This window comes from Idiotropiscis lumnitzeri, chromosome 15 (genome assembly GCF_059441095.1).
Source record: "Idiotropiscis lumnitzeri isolate Australia: NSW breed Sydney's pygmy pipehorse chromosome 15, RoL_Ilum_1.0, whole genome shotgun sequence".
Lineage (NCBI taxonomy): Eukaryota > Metazoa > Chordata > Actinopteri > Syngnathiformes > Syngnathidae > Idiotropiscis > Idiotropiscis lumnitzeri.
In genome coordinates, this window is record NC_142405.1 from 7,245,774 (window position 1) to 7,265,976 (window position 20,203).

Consider the following 20,203-nt stretch of genomic DNA (forward strand, 5'->3'; position numbering starts at 1 on the left):
ATGACAAGTTGGTGTAAAATTACTATAATACAGCAGTAATCTATATTAAAGTACATCCAATTTTCCTTTAATTAGGCTCATGGGAAATAAGAAAACTTATGAGCTAGATAGCGATTGTAGATGGGAGAACCAGAACTTGCCTGAGGGGGAAAAAACAAAACAAAAATGCTCAACTTAAATCATATGTGCATAATAATTTGGAACACAGTGTTATAGAAAAAATTTATTTTCCCCTTTGATAAAATTAAAAAGGAGTACATCAGCAAACATCCCACCTGCACCACAGTTAAACAAAAAGGGAGGTGAAACTTGCCAGCCTTGATATCATATTTAAACAAAGTTATGATTCCGTTGTCTTCCCTAAGGTATGCGCCAAGCCCAGACTTCTTCAGTCAACCTCAACATCAAATTTGATGTAATTAAATGGTCCACTATAAAATTAATACTTCTTTAAACGAAAAGAAAAAGAAAATAACTTTTGAAGTCCAAAAAAAACAATTTGTGCAGACCGCACAAAAATAAATAAAATACCACAAGCATGAAAATAATACAAAAAAAAACATCTTCATGTATCACAATTTGCAAAGACCACCTCTTGTCTCAATTCTTGCCTACCGAATAAACAAGTATTGCCATTAGTGAGCATCTTGAGTGTCTTAGCAGCTTTAAATGAGCCAATGCAATTGTGCTACCAAAGTTCATACCAAAAACATTGAATTGACTTAAAAAAATAATAAAAGAAACTAAATTCATAAACCTAGCTAATACTCAGGGACATGATGTGATGGAGTTACATTTTCCTTAACCATAGTCATCCTATCAGAAGCTTGGTCTGATGTTAACTGGCAGGCAAATGTTGTTGGCAGTTGCCACACTAATTTTTCCCTCCCCGACTATGCCCGGCACATAACCTTAGGGTAGGGCTGGTGCAAAACAACATGCAAGCAATACTCGTGTACACGCACACCTTAATAGCGAAACACCCACAGGCTAGAAGCCATACACACTTCCAATACAATCGTCCACTATGGACAATGGCTAGAAGACAAAGCTGGATAAAGATCGCTCTATCCAGCTATCCAGTGTCGGGTAGAACAATTGGGATCAGTGGATTTCTCGGTATAACGTACACAGTGTCAACAGGTGGAATAACATATCAGCTGTCAATAATTACTAGTTGGATCAAAAACTGGAACAGGACCCCATTAGTCCAGCGTGAAAAGTTATATTGCCATCAAAGCTCTTAAAGCAAGATTCCCTCCAAAAATGGATGCATTACAAAATGTCTATAAAGGAGTAACACTCAATTGGAAAGCATGCGGGGTTTATGACATATTTGTAATGAGTGCCATTTTCATTTAAAAAAAAAAAAAAAAGAAAAGAGAAAAAAAAAAAGGTGTGTTTTGGGGGACATTTACGTAAAGATACAGAGCTGCAACTGGGACGTAAAATACTGAAATAGACCCTCCTCTTCAATCTTAATTTTAGGACAAGCTAAATTATTATTACTATGTTAAGAGGCCTCAAGTATTACCTATCATTTTATAATCACTTAAAATGACTAACAATCCAGGCGGTCCTATAATCCCTTATCAGATATCCCCCTCTCAGTACATACTTTTAAATTCTATATTTCATACATAGTAAAAAAAAAAAAGTGCATTTATATCAGTACGAACCTAGTTATTCTTGACGGCTTAACTCATTACGTCCGTTTTGAAAGTTCTTGAGAAATTAAGAAGCAGCAGAAGACTGTAACATGCCTACAGTATTCCAGCTCTTCTTTTAAAAAAGTATTCATGTACCTAGAATTGGTATTTACGCAATCTCCTTTAAACAATAAGGACGCCGACTAAGGTAAATGTGGGAGGGGGGGAGAAAAAAAACAAGCATCTTGATTGCTACATGATGGCAGCCTCCCTACTATTAGTATACAACTCAGATATTCATTCAACATGCATCACTTTAGAGGCAATCAGATCCTAACTCAGCATAAATGTACAGATGACAAGAGAAAAAGACCCTAGGATATGCACACCAAAGGGTTTCTGCACTATTTCCTGTAAAAAGGTGCAAATATTTCTGCACATTTCTTGCATTATTACATAAAAGCATGTTTTGTTTAGCCTCTGGCAAAACCGAGAGGTGCCTTGTAATAGTAAAAGACACGCAAGCCCGTTTTAACACACTGATGTATGCGCGTCAACACACTGTGCCTTGGGAGATTTGGGACTATGGCACCCTATGCTGGTTCAGATGATTCCGTTTAATGTACCCATAAGACAACTATCTGCCTCCCCTCAATATTATTGTGAAGTAATCAAATTGAGGGGTGGGGGAGGTCAAAGCCAGCCCCCTTTTTCCACCAACCAACTTGAATCCCTGTGGTGCTATTTGGTGAAAGTCACTTTTGAGCATGTTGGATTTTGCGAGGTGTGAAATCCAAGAGGTATACATACATCCCTAAGTTTACCCTCCCTCCTCCCACCCTCCCTCCCTCACAGAGACACAGGGCACAGGGAAAGGGGGGGAGGGGACCCTCTGCCGTACGAAGGCCCGTCACGTCCCTCCAGATCGTCCCTCCCTGCTATGCTGGGCAGTGCAATGAGTCCCCTGGTAACCCCTCCCTATGTTAACCTGAAGAAGAGAGAGAAAAAAAAAAGCACCTGAGAATTTGAAACAGTTGCTTAATGATCATCATCATCATAAAACTATGGATCAGGAAATATGGAACAAAATGTATCATTGCTTTTTCAATGAGCTGGGTGTGTCTTCATCTCCAGAGAGGCTGAGTTGAGACTTCTGAGCGACACGGACGAGCATACCGAACAGGTCAGCATCCAGTGTGAACTAGTTAGACGCCGTAGCATGCTGACAGACGCTCCTTCAACAATGGCGGGAACTGCTCTGAAAACTGCTGCCAGTTCTCTTGACCGACTTGGTCCTTGAAGCCATGCAGGATCTAGGATGAATGAAGGAGAAAGAAGTTGCTCTATGGTTCATTTAAGTCAGCTAGTCTACCACTAGCTCAAATGTTGAGTTTTCCTTCAAAATGTCTTTTGGTCAGCTCTACCGCACTTCTCAGATTAAAAAGTCATCCGCACAGGGGGTCAGATTTCGAATGTCTTAGAAATAATCATCACAGTTTGACGAGCCAACCCTAGACGCTTGGAAAGCATTTAAACACTTGATGTCACTAACCTTATAAAACATGTCCCTCAGGTCCTCCTTCGGGTTGACCCAGGAGGCTACAGCATCACAAAAGAAAATAAAGTCCTGCGCAGAAAGAACAGTTAGTTTATCAAGCACGCAGAGATATTCCCACATGCGTTAGACTTTATACCACAAGCGTTGACCTGTTCAGGGATCAAATCAGCGCACCTGTACAACACCAGCTGGGTTCACGCCAATCATCACACAGATTCCACGGAAGGCTGAATCCTTCTCTTCGTTATCCCTGATATTCCTCAGTGATGTGCACCTGCAAAGTCACATTTATTCAGTCTGACAGGGGCTTCAAAATCATGGCAGCATCGCTTTTCATGAACAGTAAACAATTTGGTGAGTTAATGAGAACCCAAGAACAGAATGATGCTCGTGGGATTGGAGGTTTTTTTTAAAGCTGGGGGGAAAAAAGCTCCACCTTAAAAACTGGGTCCCCATACTGTGCATACAAACAAAAAAATCTGCATTAGAAAATGACTCACCACGGCCTAATAAAATGTTGAAGCTGTGGCGCCACTTCCTGAGGACAGACATAACCCAGTCTTCCTATTGTAATGGCTGCACACAAAGGACACAAGTATTCAGAATATCATTGCTTAAAAAAAAAAACTTATTACTTAACAATTGATGTGCATACCTGTGTTTTCCAGCAGGGTCTTTGGTGTGTTGGGCCTATTGATGATCTCCACCAGGTGTGGCAAAACCACCCCAACGTAAAGCTGCATTTCTGCACCTAGAGAAACAAACGACAAAACCACACCAGCATTACCATCTCTTACCCACCCAAACTTTATGCTAGAGAAGTTAGTTATGAATCCTATCAAACAACATACAAGAGAAGTGCAGCAGAGGGCAGAGAAAAGTGGTTAAGCGGGTCCAAGATTTGCACATGTACAGAAATGCTGCAATGATTTTAGTTGCAGTGGTTACAGACTTCCAAAAGCTGCTAATTTAGAGCTCAAATTGCATGGCAGGTCATGAATATCTGGATCAGAAAATATAGGAACAAAATGTATCATTTTTTTGTCAATGAGCTGGGATTTTCATCATGTTCAGATATTGAGACCTTGTCATTTTTTATTTAAATATAAAACGCGCCGTCGGCACCTTCTTGCTTTTCTACTCACCCATTTGCATGGCGATCTCCCCAATGGCCCAAGTTGCGTTGTTACACACCGATATAAACTCTGGGTTCAGATTGAGGCCCAGGATGGGCATAAACTCAGCTGGCAACACGACACACACAAGAAATTGCATTTAACACACATTACACCACTGTGGACTCATGAGTTCTGAAAAACACTCACCAATGCAAGGTTTGACATGCAGGAAGCAGACCTTTGTTAAATCTCCCAAAAGAGCGAAGGAGCTTTGCCTCACTTCAGGCATCGTATCCTGCAACACACAGAAATATCTCATTCGAGCACTTCTACAAGCAGTAGCCGTGTTTATCTAATTTGAGCATCCATCACATAAAGCGCATCAACATTCATGACACAAAGAAGGCCGTACCTGCATACACTGGAAAAGCAGCGTCATGATATTGGACCGGGCGACAAGTTGCTCCACATGACTTCCCAAACCCTCAGCTAGGCCACTGAGCAGATCTAGGGCCACAATCATGAAGTCCTTGTCAGGAGCCTCATACTGGTCCGGGTGCTGGTTGTACATCTGCAAATGCTTCATCTCAGTATATTTGTTTGAGACAAGTGCACACAAAAAAAATAAAAATAAAAAGCCCTTTTGACCTCACCATAGCCTGAGCTAAGGTCTTCTGGACCAGTGTAACACAGCGCTGGTAGACAGGTTCACAGTAAGGCAGGAACCCACTCTGCAGAGCAGTGGCGACTGAAGACAAACACTGAAAAAGATCCATGTTCAAAGATATATATATACATATTTTTTTATTTTACTGGAAAATGTGAAAAAATATTAAATGTAATATTTACCTCCAAAAGAGGAAAAAGATCCTTGTCCTCATCCTTGAGCTCATTCCACTTTGCAATAAGAGGGGGCATCAGCTTTTGAATGTACTCCTGAGAAGAAATATCAAACATTGAAATGAAAATGTTTGCGTGACTATTTAGGCACCAAATAGTGGATAGCAGACAAAAGACTGGTAAAGTGCTTACAGGCTGATTAAGGTGGTGGCCCACCGAGTCGGCAAGGGTTCCGATGGCATCGTAGAGGATGAGGAGATTCTTGTGCTGGTACTTTCCAAAGGCAAAGACCAGCGTGTCCAAAATGAAGCTTAAATATGGGACAAGCTCTGTGCATGCCTCCTCTTCTAAGGTGGCAAATGCGCTATGGTGAAAACAAAGATGGAGGACAACAACAACATGACTAATCTAATCTATGGCACATAAATGACTCTACCAGTCAACAAATGATTTGATAAAAATGACGTGGATCGGAACAAAATATGGGAACAACATGTATCATTGTTATTCAATGAGCTGGGTGGGTCATCATTTCCACTTGAGGAAGAGAAGCGAGAGAGGTTCACCTGCAGGCAGCTTCTTGAACCCTTTTGTTTGGATCAAGGATGCACTTCAGAAGCTCCGTCATGAGGGGCTTGAGGTAGGAGTCGGGGGGCTGGGACACGACCCAATGTGCGTAACGACTAAGAGTCCAGCAGGCAATGGAGCGCACCAGGGCCTTCTTGTCGCTCAGACACTGGATAAGGTGCGGGATGAGCTCTGGCAGGTAGGGAACCATGCCCTGCATGCAGCCTGCGGCACAAACAATACTTTCCGTGTTGAATGCGTTTTGCTTTGAAGGTCAGTGACGCGCAAACATCACCAGATCTCACCCTCTGCAATCGCGCCTAATACAAGGATGCCAGATTCCTTGACGACCCAGTCAGGATGGAAGAGCAAGCCTTTCAGGAGAGGCAGCAGGTGGGGCAGCAGCTCATCCCTAAAGACGTTGGCAAGCACGTCCAGCGCTGCCGCTGAACACTTTCCTGTGCATTGAAATCAGTAATTTAATTATTCTTCTCAACCAATTGGAAGCAGCATTCAAAGAACATTCAACTAATTATGAAGCTTAGCGAATTCAAAATTCCAATCTATTTATTATCGGTCACTCTAGGTCAGGTCTTTTTGATTGGTGGTCCACAATGGGTTCTAAAATTTGACAGAGGGGCCGGACCAGGAGCAGATGGATGGAGTGTTTTGATAACCTCACCTCAACTGAGAAAAAAAAATACATTTAATTTTAAATGAAAATGAACAAAAGCATTAGAAAAAAACATGTTTGTGACACACCAGAGTATTTAGAAAATAAAACATTAACAAGGTTTATTCATTCAATTTTTTTCCAAGTTTGGCGGGCCGGATTAAAACGTTTTAATGGGCCGCAAGTGGCCCCCGGGCCGTAGTTTGCCCACGCCCGCTCTAGGTAGATGCATTCATTATAGAATATTAGAACAGTATTTCTCCTCACGCAAATTCCAGTCAGACAACGTGTCATCATCATCGTCATCGTCGTCATCTTCAATGTCCTCACTGTCCCCTCCCTCTAAACCTTCATGCTGCAAGGTGACAGTGCGCGACTTGTGGAAACGTGGCTTGATGTCCTGATCGCTGTCTGGTACTGCCTCGTCTTCCTCCACATCGCCCTGGTCATTACATATATGCAATTGAGACACCTTCCAAATCCGCCTTTGGATTTTATTATACTTTAACAGGACATCTCACCTTCAACAGTATAATATCGATCTCTGAATACTTCATCCCATTTACCAAGATAGGGGTCAGTCTATTTGAGAAAAAAAAAGATCTCATAAATTGTGAAATCTAGTGACCCCTTTTTTAAGACAAGTGGGTACAGTTACGATGAATGTTAGCTACTCACTGCACCAGGTGTCCTGACAGCATATCCTTGCAGATAGGCTGCTCGGCTAGAGTCAACCAAAACTCGCAGGCTTCCAGAGCTACGTTCTCATCTGGGTCCTGTGTACGCTGCAACATGTACTGCAGGAGAGATAAATCATGTTGGGGACTAATCGCAACAGATTTTAAACAAGATTCTGGCACAGAGCTGCAACAAATCTGGATCAGAGGATTATGGAACTTAAGGTATCATTGTGAATCAATGAGCTGGGTGTGTCATCATATCCAGGTGAGATACAAATAATTCTGAGTTGAATGTAAAAACTCAGCTGGCCTTCCATCATTTTGGGACTGGGCAGTGTTTCCCTAACCTGGATGATGCTGTGCATGTGGGGGATGAGCCGATCGATGCGGACCTCCAATAGCATGACCAAGGCTCGGCAAACATTCTTTCTGACTTCGGAGTCCTCGTCTGCTGCCAGCGCAAAGAGGCTCTAAAGGGGTGCAATACTACATTTGAGGTTGTGAAGAAAAGACGGCTACCGTCGACAGCAGGTGGGGAAACCATGACAAAAACTAGCTCCAATTTACTTTAGCATCCAAACACCAACCTCAATGAAGGTGTCAATGTTGTTCATGAGGGCCTGTGCTCGACCAATGATGAACTGGTTCACACAGGCTATGGCATGGGACCTGCACAAAATGAATGAGAATGCAGCGTATACATAACACATATACAGTTAGTTTGCAACTACCGGTTTTTTTTTCCAGATCTTAGGGCGCACTTAAAATCCTTTAATTTTCTCAAGAATCGCAGTGCGCCTCGTAGTCAAATGCGCCCGATGCATGGATGAACGTCGACTTTTCCGTTCATTGTCTTTAATTTAAATTCCTTTCCCTTACGTTTGTGCTGTCATTCTCATCCGCTTCAAAATCGCTTGCAGGCGTCTGTTTTTGTCATACCGGAACAAGGACTACTTTGTGATACTGTGTATAAGGATCATGGGAAATGTAGGCTACTAAACTAATGAGCTAATTCCGGCAGTGCGTTCCAAATATTAAAATGAGGGACATTATCACTGTGGCCTATGGGACAGTGGGATAAAAATAATTTCACTCTTATTTACTTTAACATCTCAGTTTGCACTCTCATTCGCATCTAATAAACTATAAAAACAGTGTTGAATTAAATCTTCCAGACCTTACTTTCGGTATTTTGGCTTACAAAATGCATAATCTGTAGCACAGAGTGATAAATAAAAATAAAACAGGCAACAGTCAATGGAGTCAATCTCCTCTTGTCCTGTACCTAATTTTTGGATTGCAGTGCTTGAAGAACTGAAGGAATTTCGGTATCATGATATTAAGCGGTCTGTTCAAAGCATCGCTGTCCAGCAGCTCTGACGAGTCCTCGCAGATCTTCTGCAGTGCTCCAAACGAGCCCTGAGACACGGACACACACAGAGAGGCTGTCAAATCAAACGCAAACGTACAGGGACACAGAGGAGAGAGCGAGGTTTTCATTGTAACGGCAATCGAGCCACTGATGTAATTTTGAGATTTGACTTGAACCCATCTTAAAAATAAAATATATTCTTACGTGACATTGACTAAGAATATGAGGTACCTCGCACGTATTGTAGTCCTCCGAGTTAAGCAGATTGCACAGCTGAGGCAGCAGCTCAGGCCAGGACTGCAGCTCTCCCTTGGAGGAAATAGTCGTGATCAAGATGCCTACAAGACAAAGATAGGACTTCTGTCAGGGGCGGAAGGATGAGCCCATTCATGGTGGGTTGGCGGGATCTCTGGATCAGACAGTATGAATACAAACACCTTCACGAGAAGTCAGAAGATTGTATGCATCACTTCCAAAGGCACAAGTTTCGTGTGATTACTTTAGGGGTCCGACACTCACCGATGGTGGCACGGATGAGGGGCGAGGGGTCGCCAATGTTGTTGACGCATTCCTGCTTGATGAAGTCGGCAACAGTTGGCGGAAAGTTCTGGTAATGGGCCTTAACGTTGTTCTTCAGGATCAGACCGCTGAGAGAGCGAGTCGGCTCGTCTAGGAATTAAGAAGCAATGGTGAGCGATCTGGTACGCAATGCTTAAGTATAGGCACAAATACGAGGCGAGTAATCCATTAAGTTTGAGTTTTTCGGGAAAAATTTAAAAAAAAAATCTAATTGCTTAATTGGTGGAGATTTTCTTACTGTATTGATCCTTTTTTACAACAAAAAAAAAAGACAAAAAGACTAGTGAATTTATTTAGTGGCAAGACGTACGTACTCGTGAATAAAATGTACAAGTGGATGGCGATTCGTCATAATATCTTTAATAAGTTTCCTGCCATTATTAGATAAGCATGATTTACCAACTTCCCATTGCAGGGTACCAGCTTGTCAAGTTATCCACTTCAAAATCGTTTTGTGGGGAAACTAGCATCTGGTGGGAACGAAAACAGTTTGCATGAATCTAATCAACCAATGAGTGACTAGCAGTGGTTTGGGCCACCAATATCATATTGGATTGGCATCCCAACTGACCAGAAACTCTCGATTTTGTTTTTTTAATGGAAAATTGTCAAAAGCAAGTAAAGCCATGGCGTTTCAAGATGGTACCTTGCAAAGGAAAACAGGTGCCATTAAGTTTAATTTTCAGGTTAAATCATCAAATGACAAGACGCCATTGTAGCAGTGATAAAAAAAATAAAATAGATAACATTTATAACTGTGTATTTACCTTCCGTTTTAAGTCTTGTAAGGACAAATATGAGATAGTTGTTGAAGTCAGGGAACTGGTTCAGTTGTTCAAGTTTCTAGATTAGTGGTTAAGGATCATTTCACCCCGAGCAACATTAAACAAAAATATTTGAGAGTATGCTCAAAATGGAATTTGCCATCACCTTATGCAGACCAAAAAAAAAACAACAGCCTGTTTAAGATACAAAGACAAAATTATACTAGTGTACTTACATGAATGAAACATTTTTTTTCTTTTTCTAAACATTAAGTCAGTTTCTACTTAGAGAGTCAAGTGACAGTCAGGATACTTGTTGGACGGCTCTCTGTGTTGCTGTGTCGGGTGATTGCGAGTCCTTAAGCAGCTGGAGGACCTGCTGGAGCCCCTGCTCATCTGGCTGCCACTCCATCCTGTCCATACGCATTCATTATTTGGGGGTCATAAAGTACATGCAATAATACATAGTGGAGGAAGCGATGAACAAATTGGGATCAGACAGTATGAGTACAAAGACCATCAGTGAGTCAGTTGAACATGATGCATCATCTCCCAAAAACATGTTGAAAATAGGTGAGAAATAATTTTGTACAAGTAATTTGTTATTGCACGCAAGTAAACATTTCAAGCATCGGTACGTCACTTAACAGGGTCCGAAATTGTGGCCCAGCCAAAACTGGCGCTGGCCCTGTATTTTTATGATATAAATTGACAAGTTGCAGTGATTATTTCATATCAAGCATATTTATATTGCATTAATCAGGCCTTTTAAAAACTATTACTTCATCGTGATTACTGGCTTGCATGTTGTTGTTTTTTTACAGTATACAATCTAAACATTTTTTGTTTCAATTTTACATTTGCTGTACACAAATTGCATCACTACTTCTGCTTTTACCGGCTCCGTTTTTATACACGTATCTGTAGTCTTGTTCAGCACAAAGTGTGAGTTCTTTAGCCACTCCTGGTTATATTTACGGGTGTAGATCCCCTTGGGAAAGAGGCTAGAGGCCCAAAACGAGCACATTAAACAACACGAGCGGTTAAAATCTATGACCCGGCTTAATCCTTCAAGTTAATCCTACCCAACCCCCACGCTCAATCACTGAAGTACATTTAATCTACGAATGTGTTTACGTATAAACACATTTAGATGCAAACACTCGCAGTGTCGTACGCGTGGATGAAAGCCTTGCATGGAGGACCCGCGTTCTAAAGATTTAGCTGAGAAACGAATAGGCTAAAAGTCAGCTAACTTTAGCAACGTCGCAAGATCCGCCGCGATCAATTCTGACTGATACCGAGAAAGGTTAGTCACATAAACGGAACGTCCCCAACAAATCAAATCACACGATAAAAACAATAAACGATTACGTCGTTCGTTTGTTTTGCTTCGAATTAGCTAACTACACAGAAAGGAATCAGCGAACGAAATTGCCCTTTCAGCTCGGGCCTGGTCGAGTGGAAAGTTTCAAGGCATCGTGTTCACATGTGACGGGCACGAAAAATATGCAATTACAACACTATCCCGAACAAGGAAGCCCAGCCCAATTATTGTGAGCATGCAAACCATTCGAATAGGGTTTACCAATCGCAATCAAAATCGTGATGTCAGCTAATAGCTGCAAACTTGTTGAACACGTTGCGCAAGGTGGTGCTAGTGCTAATGCTGTACACGAGCTAATGCTTTAACAACGAAAACTTTAACCACCATCAATGCACTCCTTTACATACCGAGGCGACATAGCCATCGTAACACGTTGAAAAAAAATTACTTCAACCCTTACGGTATAGTACGTACAATATTGACTTTTCGTTGCTTTATTAATGCTGGGCCGCTCTTCCACCGTCCCTCCTAGCGGTTCTTCTTGTTCAAATGAGCACGCTGACTGAAACTGGCTGCTAGAGGCTTCCGTTCTGGAAATGTCATCATCTCGCGAGATTAACTAACTACAATTAGCTAGCGGTATTCATGTTATATTAATCGTCATATTAATATGTACATCGGTTGCCCACCAATTCCAGGTTTTATATGTACAATACAATACAGCTTTATTTATATGGTGTTATTATTACTGACAGTGTTGTAAATTTAGATCATATAAATTCAATAAACAATACGGATTATTAATTTAGTGACATTGGAGTGCTGGACACTGACATAGTAGGTTTAAGTGTTTATCAAAACCCCACAAAAGGTTAAAAAGTATATGGATTAATGTAAATCATTTTAACATTATGCAGTCTGAGCATTAACTAGGAACAAAATACAAAATGGTTCAATTAGAATTGTTTTACACGTGGAAGGTAGATAGTTGTGAATATTTTTTAACTGTGCCCCAAAGTTAAATATAACGGAACTGTAAATGATCTAAATATATACTATGAATCAGATGTATTTGTTGAGGGGGGCATAACCACAAGATTCAATCTAATATGCCAATTGTATTTCATATTGGGGATCTTTTCAATTTAATGTATTAATTTGGTGATTCTTTTGCTTACCACTATTGGCATGAGGTATACAAGATGGGCCCAAATTTTGAAAATCACTGTACTTTACACATAAACTGCATTTTATATAATTAACCATCACAGAACTCTAATCTCGTTGCACACTTGAGTACAATGACAATAAAGGGATTTCTAATTCTAATTCTAAAGTAAATACAGCGGCTATTGCTAAAAAAAAAATTTATTTCATCAACAGCTGTACACTTTTGAAATGACAATTTATATAAGAAAATGTGTCAAGTGCAATATACAGTAAAAATATATATTTATAAAAATACTATGTTCTGTACTATCCTGCAAAATGATGAACTCATTAAAAGTGCTTACCACATTCAATGGGTTGAATTAAAAAAAATAGAAATGACTGACCTAGCAAATATTACTCATGAAATCTAGGAAACAAATTACAACGTAAAAAAAAAACCACTGCTTATTTTTTGTGTATACAAGATGTTAACATCAACACCAAATTATTACTTACAGTCATTATTGCCACAACAATAACCACAGTTGGTATGACAGAGGCACCTACAATCTTCTGATCTTTGTTGTCTTCAATAAATACAACAAAACTCATCACTCTTTAATTGGCAGCACAGTGTATTACTGTAAATACACCGTTTCAAGCAGTCAGTACTTCTACTGCACTTGGCATGAAGTGTTGTTCATATCCTGATGTGTCGTGTTCTTCTTCTGAACTCCAACCATCATCCCGGCCCACCACCCCGCCCACATCCATTTCCTCCTCAGAGTCAACCATTTTGCTGTACTGGTCTCTGCCATATCTATGTGTCCTGCTAGTACATCCTTCTGAGGCAGCTGCTGGTCTTGTCTGGTCTTCAGGGAGGCAGTTTTGTTCCAATACAGGACGATGTGTTTTTTGTTCCAATACAGGATGTTGTGTTTCCACTACTTCTAACGTGCACATGGTGGAATGTGGTTCACGGATGGGGACAAAGATCCAAGCCAAAGGGTCATTGACCTACAGTGATAGCCCACAAATAAGTCAAACATTTTCAGTTAAAAGGTTGATACGCCACAGAATTAAACTCACCTGATACTTCATCATTTCGAAGATGGTGCTGTTGTAAGGATCTGGTATCTTCTCATTTATACACAGACATGTCTTGCTTGTTCCTTTCCGAAAACTGACAAACAAGCATGTTGAGTTAGTGATGTTGAAGCAGGAAAATACATGCGTAGTAGCTCAAATGTATCCTCTCACCTGAATAAAGCAAAAAGACTGCAGATTATGACTGGGAGACAGATTAGGAGCAGGAGTCCTAATACGAGTTCTGAGAAATACAAATCACAAGAGGAATGGCAAAAAAGAAAAACCTGATGTGTCATATATGAGTAATCGCTTTTTATTAGAAGGGTAATTCCGAGAAAATAATTGATGTACGTTTTGATTTTAACGGAAGATGCTCTTGTTGCTTTGTGAAGAAACTGATGGTGACATTGGCTCCGGGCCCAGCTTCAGTCACAGCCTTGATCCATACTTCATACTCATGATGTGGACTGAGATTTGGCAGCTCAAACGTCTTATTTTCACCCTGAGGGAAGGCGCTCACGTTGTACACTGTTGTAAGGGACATACAGTATGTTGACCAACGTGAGATTATTTAGTTAAACACAGAGATTTTAAAATGATTAAGTGACACATACAGTGTGTATTATAAGGACAAAATTGTTGCTCCTCTTCCTTTACCGAAAGAAAATCTCAATGGTCATTGAAATAATTTGAACTTAATTAATAAATGGAAAATTCTGAAAATTAACAAACAAATATCCTGCACTGATTTTTTTTTTTATGTCCTCTTAAATGACTATAATTATTTACAGGGGCATAATAGGCCAATATGGGGAACAATATTATAATATTATTTTATTATACAATATTATTAAAATATTTGATCATATTATTATATTATGATTACAATACTAAATTGTAGTATTATATTTTAAATTGTTGTATTTATTATACATCCATACTACAGTGTTGACCATTTTTTGAGTTTCGTTTTTGAGGCTAGATAACAATTTGTTGACAGCACAGAGTGCGCAAACAAACCTTAATATTTTCGTCTTTCGCTGACACAAACGCAAGTAATAGCGGCGGTATATATCAAATATATTGAAAACACAAATATCTCCTATGGACAATAGACTTGTCAACGCATTGTAAAACGTTAAGCCTCGCTCCAAGCTGTAAATACAAGAGTGCCTGGTTTTATTTGTTACTTTTATTCATTATCAATTTGGCCATTTTAAGTTATTTCGGTAACCATTGAGAGGTTTTAAGGAGATTCTTTGCTAAATCAACAGAGTGTGTTCATGCTGTTTACCCATTTGTCCATGAACTCCTATTTCGTAATACAAGATCAGCCCGTTCTGCATCGCCAGCAGTACAGGTTCCCAAAACAGCGTGGCATGTGTTGCAGCAATCGAAATGACTTTAAATGAGACCACTTTGGCGGGAACTGAAAACAGCAAAAAGACACAATTGATCGCAACAATTTTTTCGGAGGGAATAGTGATTGAATGTATAGATTCATACTTCCGTGACAAGAATATCCAATAAAAGATGAAAGATGATGGCTTTCTTGATTGCTTGTAACAGTAAACAGCGACACTTGGTATGGTCTGTACTTTTCAAAATCACCTGCCGGGGGAAACAAAGCCTTTTAAAACTTTTTAAATTCATGTGACTACGTAACTTAATTCCCACTTGAATTACCGTCAAACTAACCAAATTAAACCAACCTTTAAATGTAACTGTAGTACAGCTTTTATTGACTCTAATCCAGTCAAATCCTTCCCCCAGAAGACTTCCTGCTTTTTTGTATTGCACCACATATTCCTTGAATGATTTGTCGTCGGGCAGATCCCACCGGACGGTGAGATTTGTCGTATTCATCCTGACATCAATGGGGTGCTCGCTTCTCACTTTACCTATATTCATCCGAGCAAAGTATTACCTATGTCGTTATTGTATAATCAAACTGAGAAGTTAGCACATATTTCTCTTGTGATGAACTGTAGAAATAATGAATAAAACATATTTTACAGTCTCGTCAGGTTGCATTTGGAAGAATAATGAAAGAGACAGTCAGGCAGTTTTGGTATTTGTCCTATCAAAATGATGTTTTTTTCCACTTTCACTGCTGCTCCTATTCGAGAAATTTAATGACATTCCGGACAACTGATACCTGGCGTTGGAATTGTGAGGTAGGAGGCCTCTGTGGCACCATGGGCGTTGTAGGCTGATATACTGGCTGAGGTCACAGTCTTTAAAGAGGAGTTGAGATGGCACTGCATCTCATCACACACCAACCAGCCCCTCGGCTCAGCTACGGAAATGTTCACTAGCACAGTCTCACTGTGTTTAGAGAACAACATAACTTCATACCCCAGAATGTGGCCACGAGCCTGCGAGAGAGGAAGCTTCTGGAGGAGAGCAAAGTGGGCAAAAAGAACGGAACGTGAATCAAGACAGTTGAGATTTGGTTATCTGGATGAATAAATTAAAATTTGAGGTGTTGTCTACCTTCCAGATGATAGCACAATCGATATTAGTGGCAGGCATGCCACAATCCTTCCATACAGTTACCTGTCCAGTGGGGGCTGAAACAAAACAAGACGTGCTCCAAACATTAGCCTACGGACATTGATTAAAAGGTTATTCATAAACCGCCTCATCAGACTAGCCTTACCTGTTTCAGATCTTATTGTGAGGGTTGCGCTCCAGTCACTGATCAAGCCTGTGTCACAGGAACACCGAACCTGAAATTCATGGACTATACCAGCCTGGATCGGACCACTGAATTCATATCTGATTTGTGCTCCAATTTCCTCCTAAACCAAAAAGCAAAATGCATTGAGTGAGAACAAGTCAGCTTCGCGGGTTCACATCAGTGGCAATCCGGCGCAATTGCGAGGAGCGATAAAATGTTTTTTTATTTTTAATTTGACTTGACTGCCAGTGCATCAACAGGAGCTTGGCGCTTGTTATAGCATCTAACATATTCATGGCATATATTGCAGCCACTGAAAGCTTGAAGCAGATTTTACCATTTCAAATTGGCCGGGTTGTTAATAACACTCAACAAAAGAGGACATATTTATTTTCACTTCACAGGAACTTTAAGTCCTCTAGCACCTGCCGCCCTCTAAAAATGTGTGTATAAAGACATACATTTCCAATTAACAAGTTAAAAGAGTAGAAATAGGGCTGCAACTAATGATTGTTTTAATAATCGATGAATACGTCAATTAATCGATGAATGAGTTTTAATTTTTAATGTATCGTTTTAATTTCCGTTACCTTCTTCAAAATCGACATTATTTCAAACTGACAGAGCAGAAAATGCTCAAACAAATTCATTAATTCAGTCCCCGGTTTGGTCTGTAACATGTCAGGAAATTGGCACAGATGTACCTCATGCCAGAGTTTTTCTACTTCAGTCCGATATCGCACATCGCACGATCCGAAAGAGAGGTGTGGCTCATTACAGATGGAACTCCAGGATATTTCCAAAGGATCTTGGTGGCTCCATGAAATGACAGGAGGTGATGGCTTCACTAAGGGCAGAAATATGTCAACGTAAAATAAATACTGTGATTATTCATGCGGTTGAACTTTCATTATCATAGCAGATGTTTGTACATATGAGTAATATTTCCAGGACTCACTGAGGTCTCCTGTGTTGAAGACGTCCACTTGGGATTTGGCAGAACCGTGTTTACTCTCAGCCTGCACCCAAACACGAAGTTCACTGTTCATGGAAAAGTGTTCACGATCGATAGATCCACTCAAACTGGTCCCAGTATCCACACGGCCCTCACTGGAGAAAACGAGAAGAGATCAGGTGACTCCAGTTGGATAGTAACAAGCAATGTTTACTCCGTTACTTTTATTTGAATACGTTTTTCGATAAATTGTACTTGACAGAGTTGTAGTATCTTTAATAGAGCATGCTTTTTACTTGAGTACTTTTGGAAAGAAGAATCTACTTTTACTCAACTACAATTAACTACATTTCACTCACTAGTTGTTTATTTTATCTACTTGCTTGCTCGTTTGTGCAATTAATTTGGGTTCATCAGAGAGATTTGCGACACATGATTTTGTGTTTTGATCCAACATTACTATTGACATTGGACTCCATTAGATCCATCAAACGAAACCAGGCAGTCACATGTCAAAGTCTCCAAACTGTGGCCTCAAACTGAGAGTGACTGATTTACAAAGCAGAAATCTATATTTACCTTACAGCCCGTGAGAAGAATAAAGGGGAAAAGGTATTGAAAATGGATGAATGGTTAATTTGCCTTATTTTTATTTATTTTTTTTTTATTTAAAAAAAGATTTCATTTACTATCGTTTTATTTGGTTTATATTAATAGGAAGTTGCACATTCCTATTTCTATTTGCTTTATTTAACATTCATGCTCATATTAGAAAATAAATAACACATTACGACTTCCTCTAACTCAATTAATTAATTTGAATTATAGTTTTTGATAGTAACAGTATTGTTACATGAATAAAAGTTTTGGCGACTCTTCCCACCTCTGTCATTTGCTTATCAGCTTCATGTTACTCTTACATGCTCATGCTGTCTGCAGTTTCCCAGTGTAGACTGTAGTTTGTGGGCATCTGAGGATCAAATCTGTGAATCCAACGACAGTGAATATCAACCCCGCAGGTGTCATTACATTGAATGTGGCACTCGGGTTTGGAAGGAGGCTCCGGCGGATCTAAAAAACCTAAAAGAAGAATTTGGTAAGGTAAACCTGAATCGGAACAGATCCCACGGGGAAACTACGCCAAAAAGTATTCATTTGAGAAGAGTGTAAATTGTTTTTTAGGGCACTGGATTTGCTAGTCACTACGCGTAGAAAGGATGAGGGGGCGAGTGGCGAGAGATTGGGGAAATCCACTCATGAGCTGCTCTGCATTTTCAGAGTTGTAAAGAGTAATAGGGTTGATCATATTTAACTTTAACTTCATTTGAAAACGAAAGCATAAAGTGAACATGAGTGAGTAATCAGTCTGCATGAAATAACGGCATCAGGGAGCGAGCATTTTATTTCTACAAATTTGTCCCGCAATCCTCCAATGTTGTTTTTCTCGGCTGCTTGATGGAATTTCAAGTGTGAGGAATATAACGTGTAAACACAGGAACAAAAAGTTTCCAAATAAAGAAATAAGATTTAGACAGCTGTGCAATGTCGCAATGTAACCCCCCAAAAAAGCTCAGAAGAGAACTAACAGGAAATGAGCACAATGCAGACAGAACGTTCTTCACAGCATCTTTGTGTCAATACAAGCTACAATATATATATATATATATATATATAAATAATCACTAAAGCGCTTGCCTGCAACAGCAAAAATAATTGTCATGTTGACTATTAACATCGGGAGAAGCCATCCTTGGGCCATTACATTTGGACAAAGCCCTCTTGTGCCTGTAAATGTAAACACATAGAGATTGTGTCATTACCGATAAAACCAATAATTCATATTTGTGAAAAGAGCCATGGATTTTACTTACTGAGACTGTGTTTTTTGGTGTGTGTCAAATGTATGTATGATGCCAAAACAGATGTCCTTCCACTGACTTCTGGGATCTTAGGCAGATCTGGTATGTTCCGTCACACCTTGAAAATGTGCATGGTGGTAGAGTGTTTTAGTTGTGTTAAAATATATTTTCGAAGCATGCAAATACTTGCAAGACAATAATTGTTCATGTGATGGACGGGCCTGCTTGTAATTCAGTCCATAATATTGGGCATCCATAAAGTGTCTTTACAAGTAAACTCATTTATTACAGAATCGAATGAACAGACAGATCGTGACAAAATGAGTAGTTCTTGGCGCTCTTTTGCAAGAGCTCTTTAATATAACCCCATAGAAGGAAGTTCAGGGGAGTTATGTCTGCATGAGAATTAAGTGGTTAGGGAATTGGGTCATTCCTAATCCACATTCTGGAAATAGTTGATGTAGAAAAAACTGCTTAACATATCTAATCATTTATTGCATTTTAAAATATATTTTGTTTATTGTATGAGACTTGTAGAAACCCAATATAGCAATTGCAATTGGTCAACCACGCCGTTATACAGATCGGGCTAGGAAGAATGTGACTGCTGGAGCATTACGGTGTAATAACATGTACATTAACCGTTTTAATACTCAAACATACTTAACTGAGTTCAAATATAATTAAATATACATACTAAGCACGACTTTACTCATTTCATTTTCAGCATCTTGTCTGGTATAGTTCCAGTTCTTCTTTTAAACAAGTGTCGATCACATTGGCGACTCACAGACATCAGATGAAGCGGATTTTATCGTATAAGCACAAAACAACTTAATAAATATGGTATTTTATATTTATATTATATTTATACAATCCCTACGGCGAAAGAGTAACATTTAAGTGCGCTATTCCCCTCCATGATTACTTTACGTATTTGAGATTCGTGATATGAAAACAAAAACAAAACATCCTGGGCCGAGACGTTCGGTGACATTATACTTTCGACACTTCAGTCTAACATTAGGATACACGTTATTAAAAAATGTACATATTGAATACAGTAGTTACGAACCTCATTTCCAGTGAGACTCACAACGTGCGTGGACTCTCCTCATTTCAAGTTTGATGTTTGACATTTTTCCCGGAATCTATTCGCAGCGCCCGTCGACAGATTCGATGACGCAATTACCACGTGATATATGCGGAAGTAAGACGTTTTTTCCTCACATAAATATCAGGCGCCCTTTTATTATTTAATTACTCCACAATCTGGATTTTTTTTTTATGTATTACATACTTTTCTAATCAATTCGATTTTCTCTTACATTCCAAAAA

The 20,203-nt window shown here is 39.7% G+C and overlaps 2 protein-coding genes across 5 annotated transcripts; both read right to left on the reverse strand.

The window, feature by feature from the left end:
• Nucleotides 1-210: 210 nt before the first annotated feature.
• LOC148322588 (transportin-2-like) lies at nt 211-11,739 on the reverse strand. Its single transcript, XM_088316982.1, has 25 exons — nt 11,602-11,739; nt 10,114-10,213; nt 9,804-9,879; nt 8,977-9,126; nt 8,689-8,795; nt 8,371-8,504; nt 7,673-7,754; nt 7,433-7,555; nt 7,084-7,202; nt 6,927-6,987; nt 6,673-6,847; nt 6,038-6,190; nt 5,732-5,957; nt 5,358-5,529; nt 5,175-5,261; nt 4,979-5,086; nt 4,738-4,896; nt 4,533-4,620; nt 4,353-4,451; nt 3,863-3,958; nt 3,708-3,783; nt 3,382-3,481; nt 3,202-3,276; nt 2,826-2,962; nt 211-2,637 (listed from the first exon to the last, which is right to left on the reverse strand). Exons 2-24 carry the CDS (start codon nt 10,210-10,212, stop codon nt 2,855-2,857), a joined length of 2,673 nt encoding a protein of 890 aa, XP_088173108.1. The 5' UTR covers nt 10,213; nt 11,602-11,739; the 3' UTR covers nt 211-2,637; nt 2,826-2,854.
• Nucleotides 11,740-12,485: 746 nt separating this feature from the next.
• Nucleotides 12,486-20,060, reverse strand: LOC148322589 (interleukin-6 receptor subunit beta-like). Of its 4 annotated transcripts, none has more exons than XM_088318049.1 (16): nt 19,941-20,060; nt 18,878-18,983; nt 18,702-18,791; nt 17,927-17,989; nt 17,010-17,161; nt 16,756-16,898; nt 16,031-16,172; nt 15,865-15,941; nt 15,527-15,764; nt 15,081-15,269; nt 14,875-14,979; nt 14,663-14,797; nt 13,720-13,896; nt 13,540-13,609; nt 13,369-13,462; nt 12,486-13,296 (listed from the first exon to the last, which is right to left on the reverse strand). In XM_088318049.1, exons 3-16 carry the CDS (start codon nt 18,752-18,754, stop codon nt 12,937-12,939), a joined length of 1,998 nt encoding a protein of 665 aa, XP_088174175.1. In that variant the 5' UTR covers nt 18,755-18,791; nt 18,878-18,983; nt 19,941-20,060; the 3' UTR covers nt 12,486-12,936. The 4 variants fall into 4 exon arrangements, with proteins under 4 accessions (XP_088174175.1, XP_088174174.1, XP_088174173.1 ...); XM_088318048.1 differs by having other exon boundaries at nt 15,527-15,761; nt 17,927-18,086; XM_088318047.1 differs by having other exon boundaries at nt 17,927-18,086.
• Between the last annotated feature and the right edge of the window lie 143 nt (nt 20,061-20,203).

What these genes read in the sequence shown, in the direction of transcription:
- LOC148322588 (XM_088316982.1), bottom strand. Translation starts at nt 10,212, where the DNA reads ATGGAGTGGCAGCCAGATGAGCAGGGGCTCCAGCAGGTCCTCCAGCTG. An exon ending in CCTCATCCGTGCCACCATCG is followed by an intron (nt 8,796 to 8,976) that starts GTGAGTGTCGGA and finishes TTTGTCTTGTAG; the next exon opens with GCATCTTGATCACGACTATT. An exon ending in AGACCTTAGCTCAGGCTATG is followed by an intron (nt 4,897 to 4,978) that starts GTGAGGTCAAAA and finishes AAGCATTTGCAG; the next exon opens with ATGTACAACCAGCACCCGGA.
- LOC148322589 (XM_088318047.1), bottom strand. Translation starts at nt 18,765, where the DNA reads ATGGCCCAAGGATGGCTTCTCCCGATGTTAATAGTCAACATGACAATT. An exon ending in AGGAGTTCATGGACAAATGG is followed by an intron (nt 13,897 to 14,662) that starts GTAAACAGCATG and finishes CCCTTACAACAG; the next exon opens with TGTACAACGTGAGCGCCTTC. An exon ending in TCTTCCGTTAAAATCAAAAC is followed by an intron (nt 13,610 to 13,719) that starts GTACATCAATTA and finishes TGTATTTCTCAG; the next exon opens with AACTCGTATTAGGACTCCTG.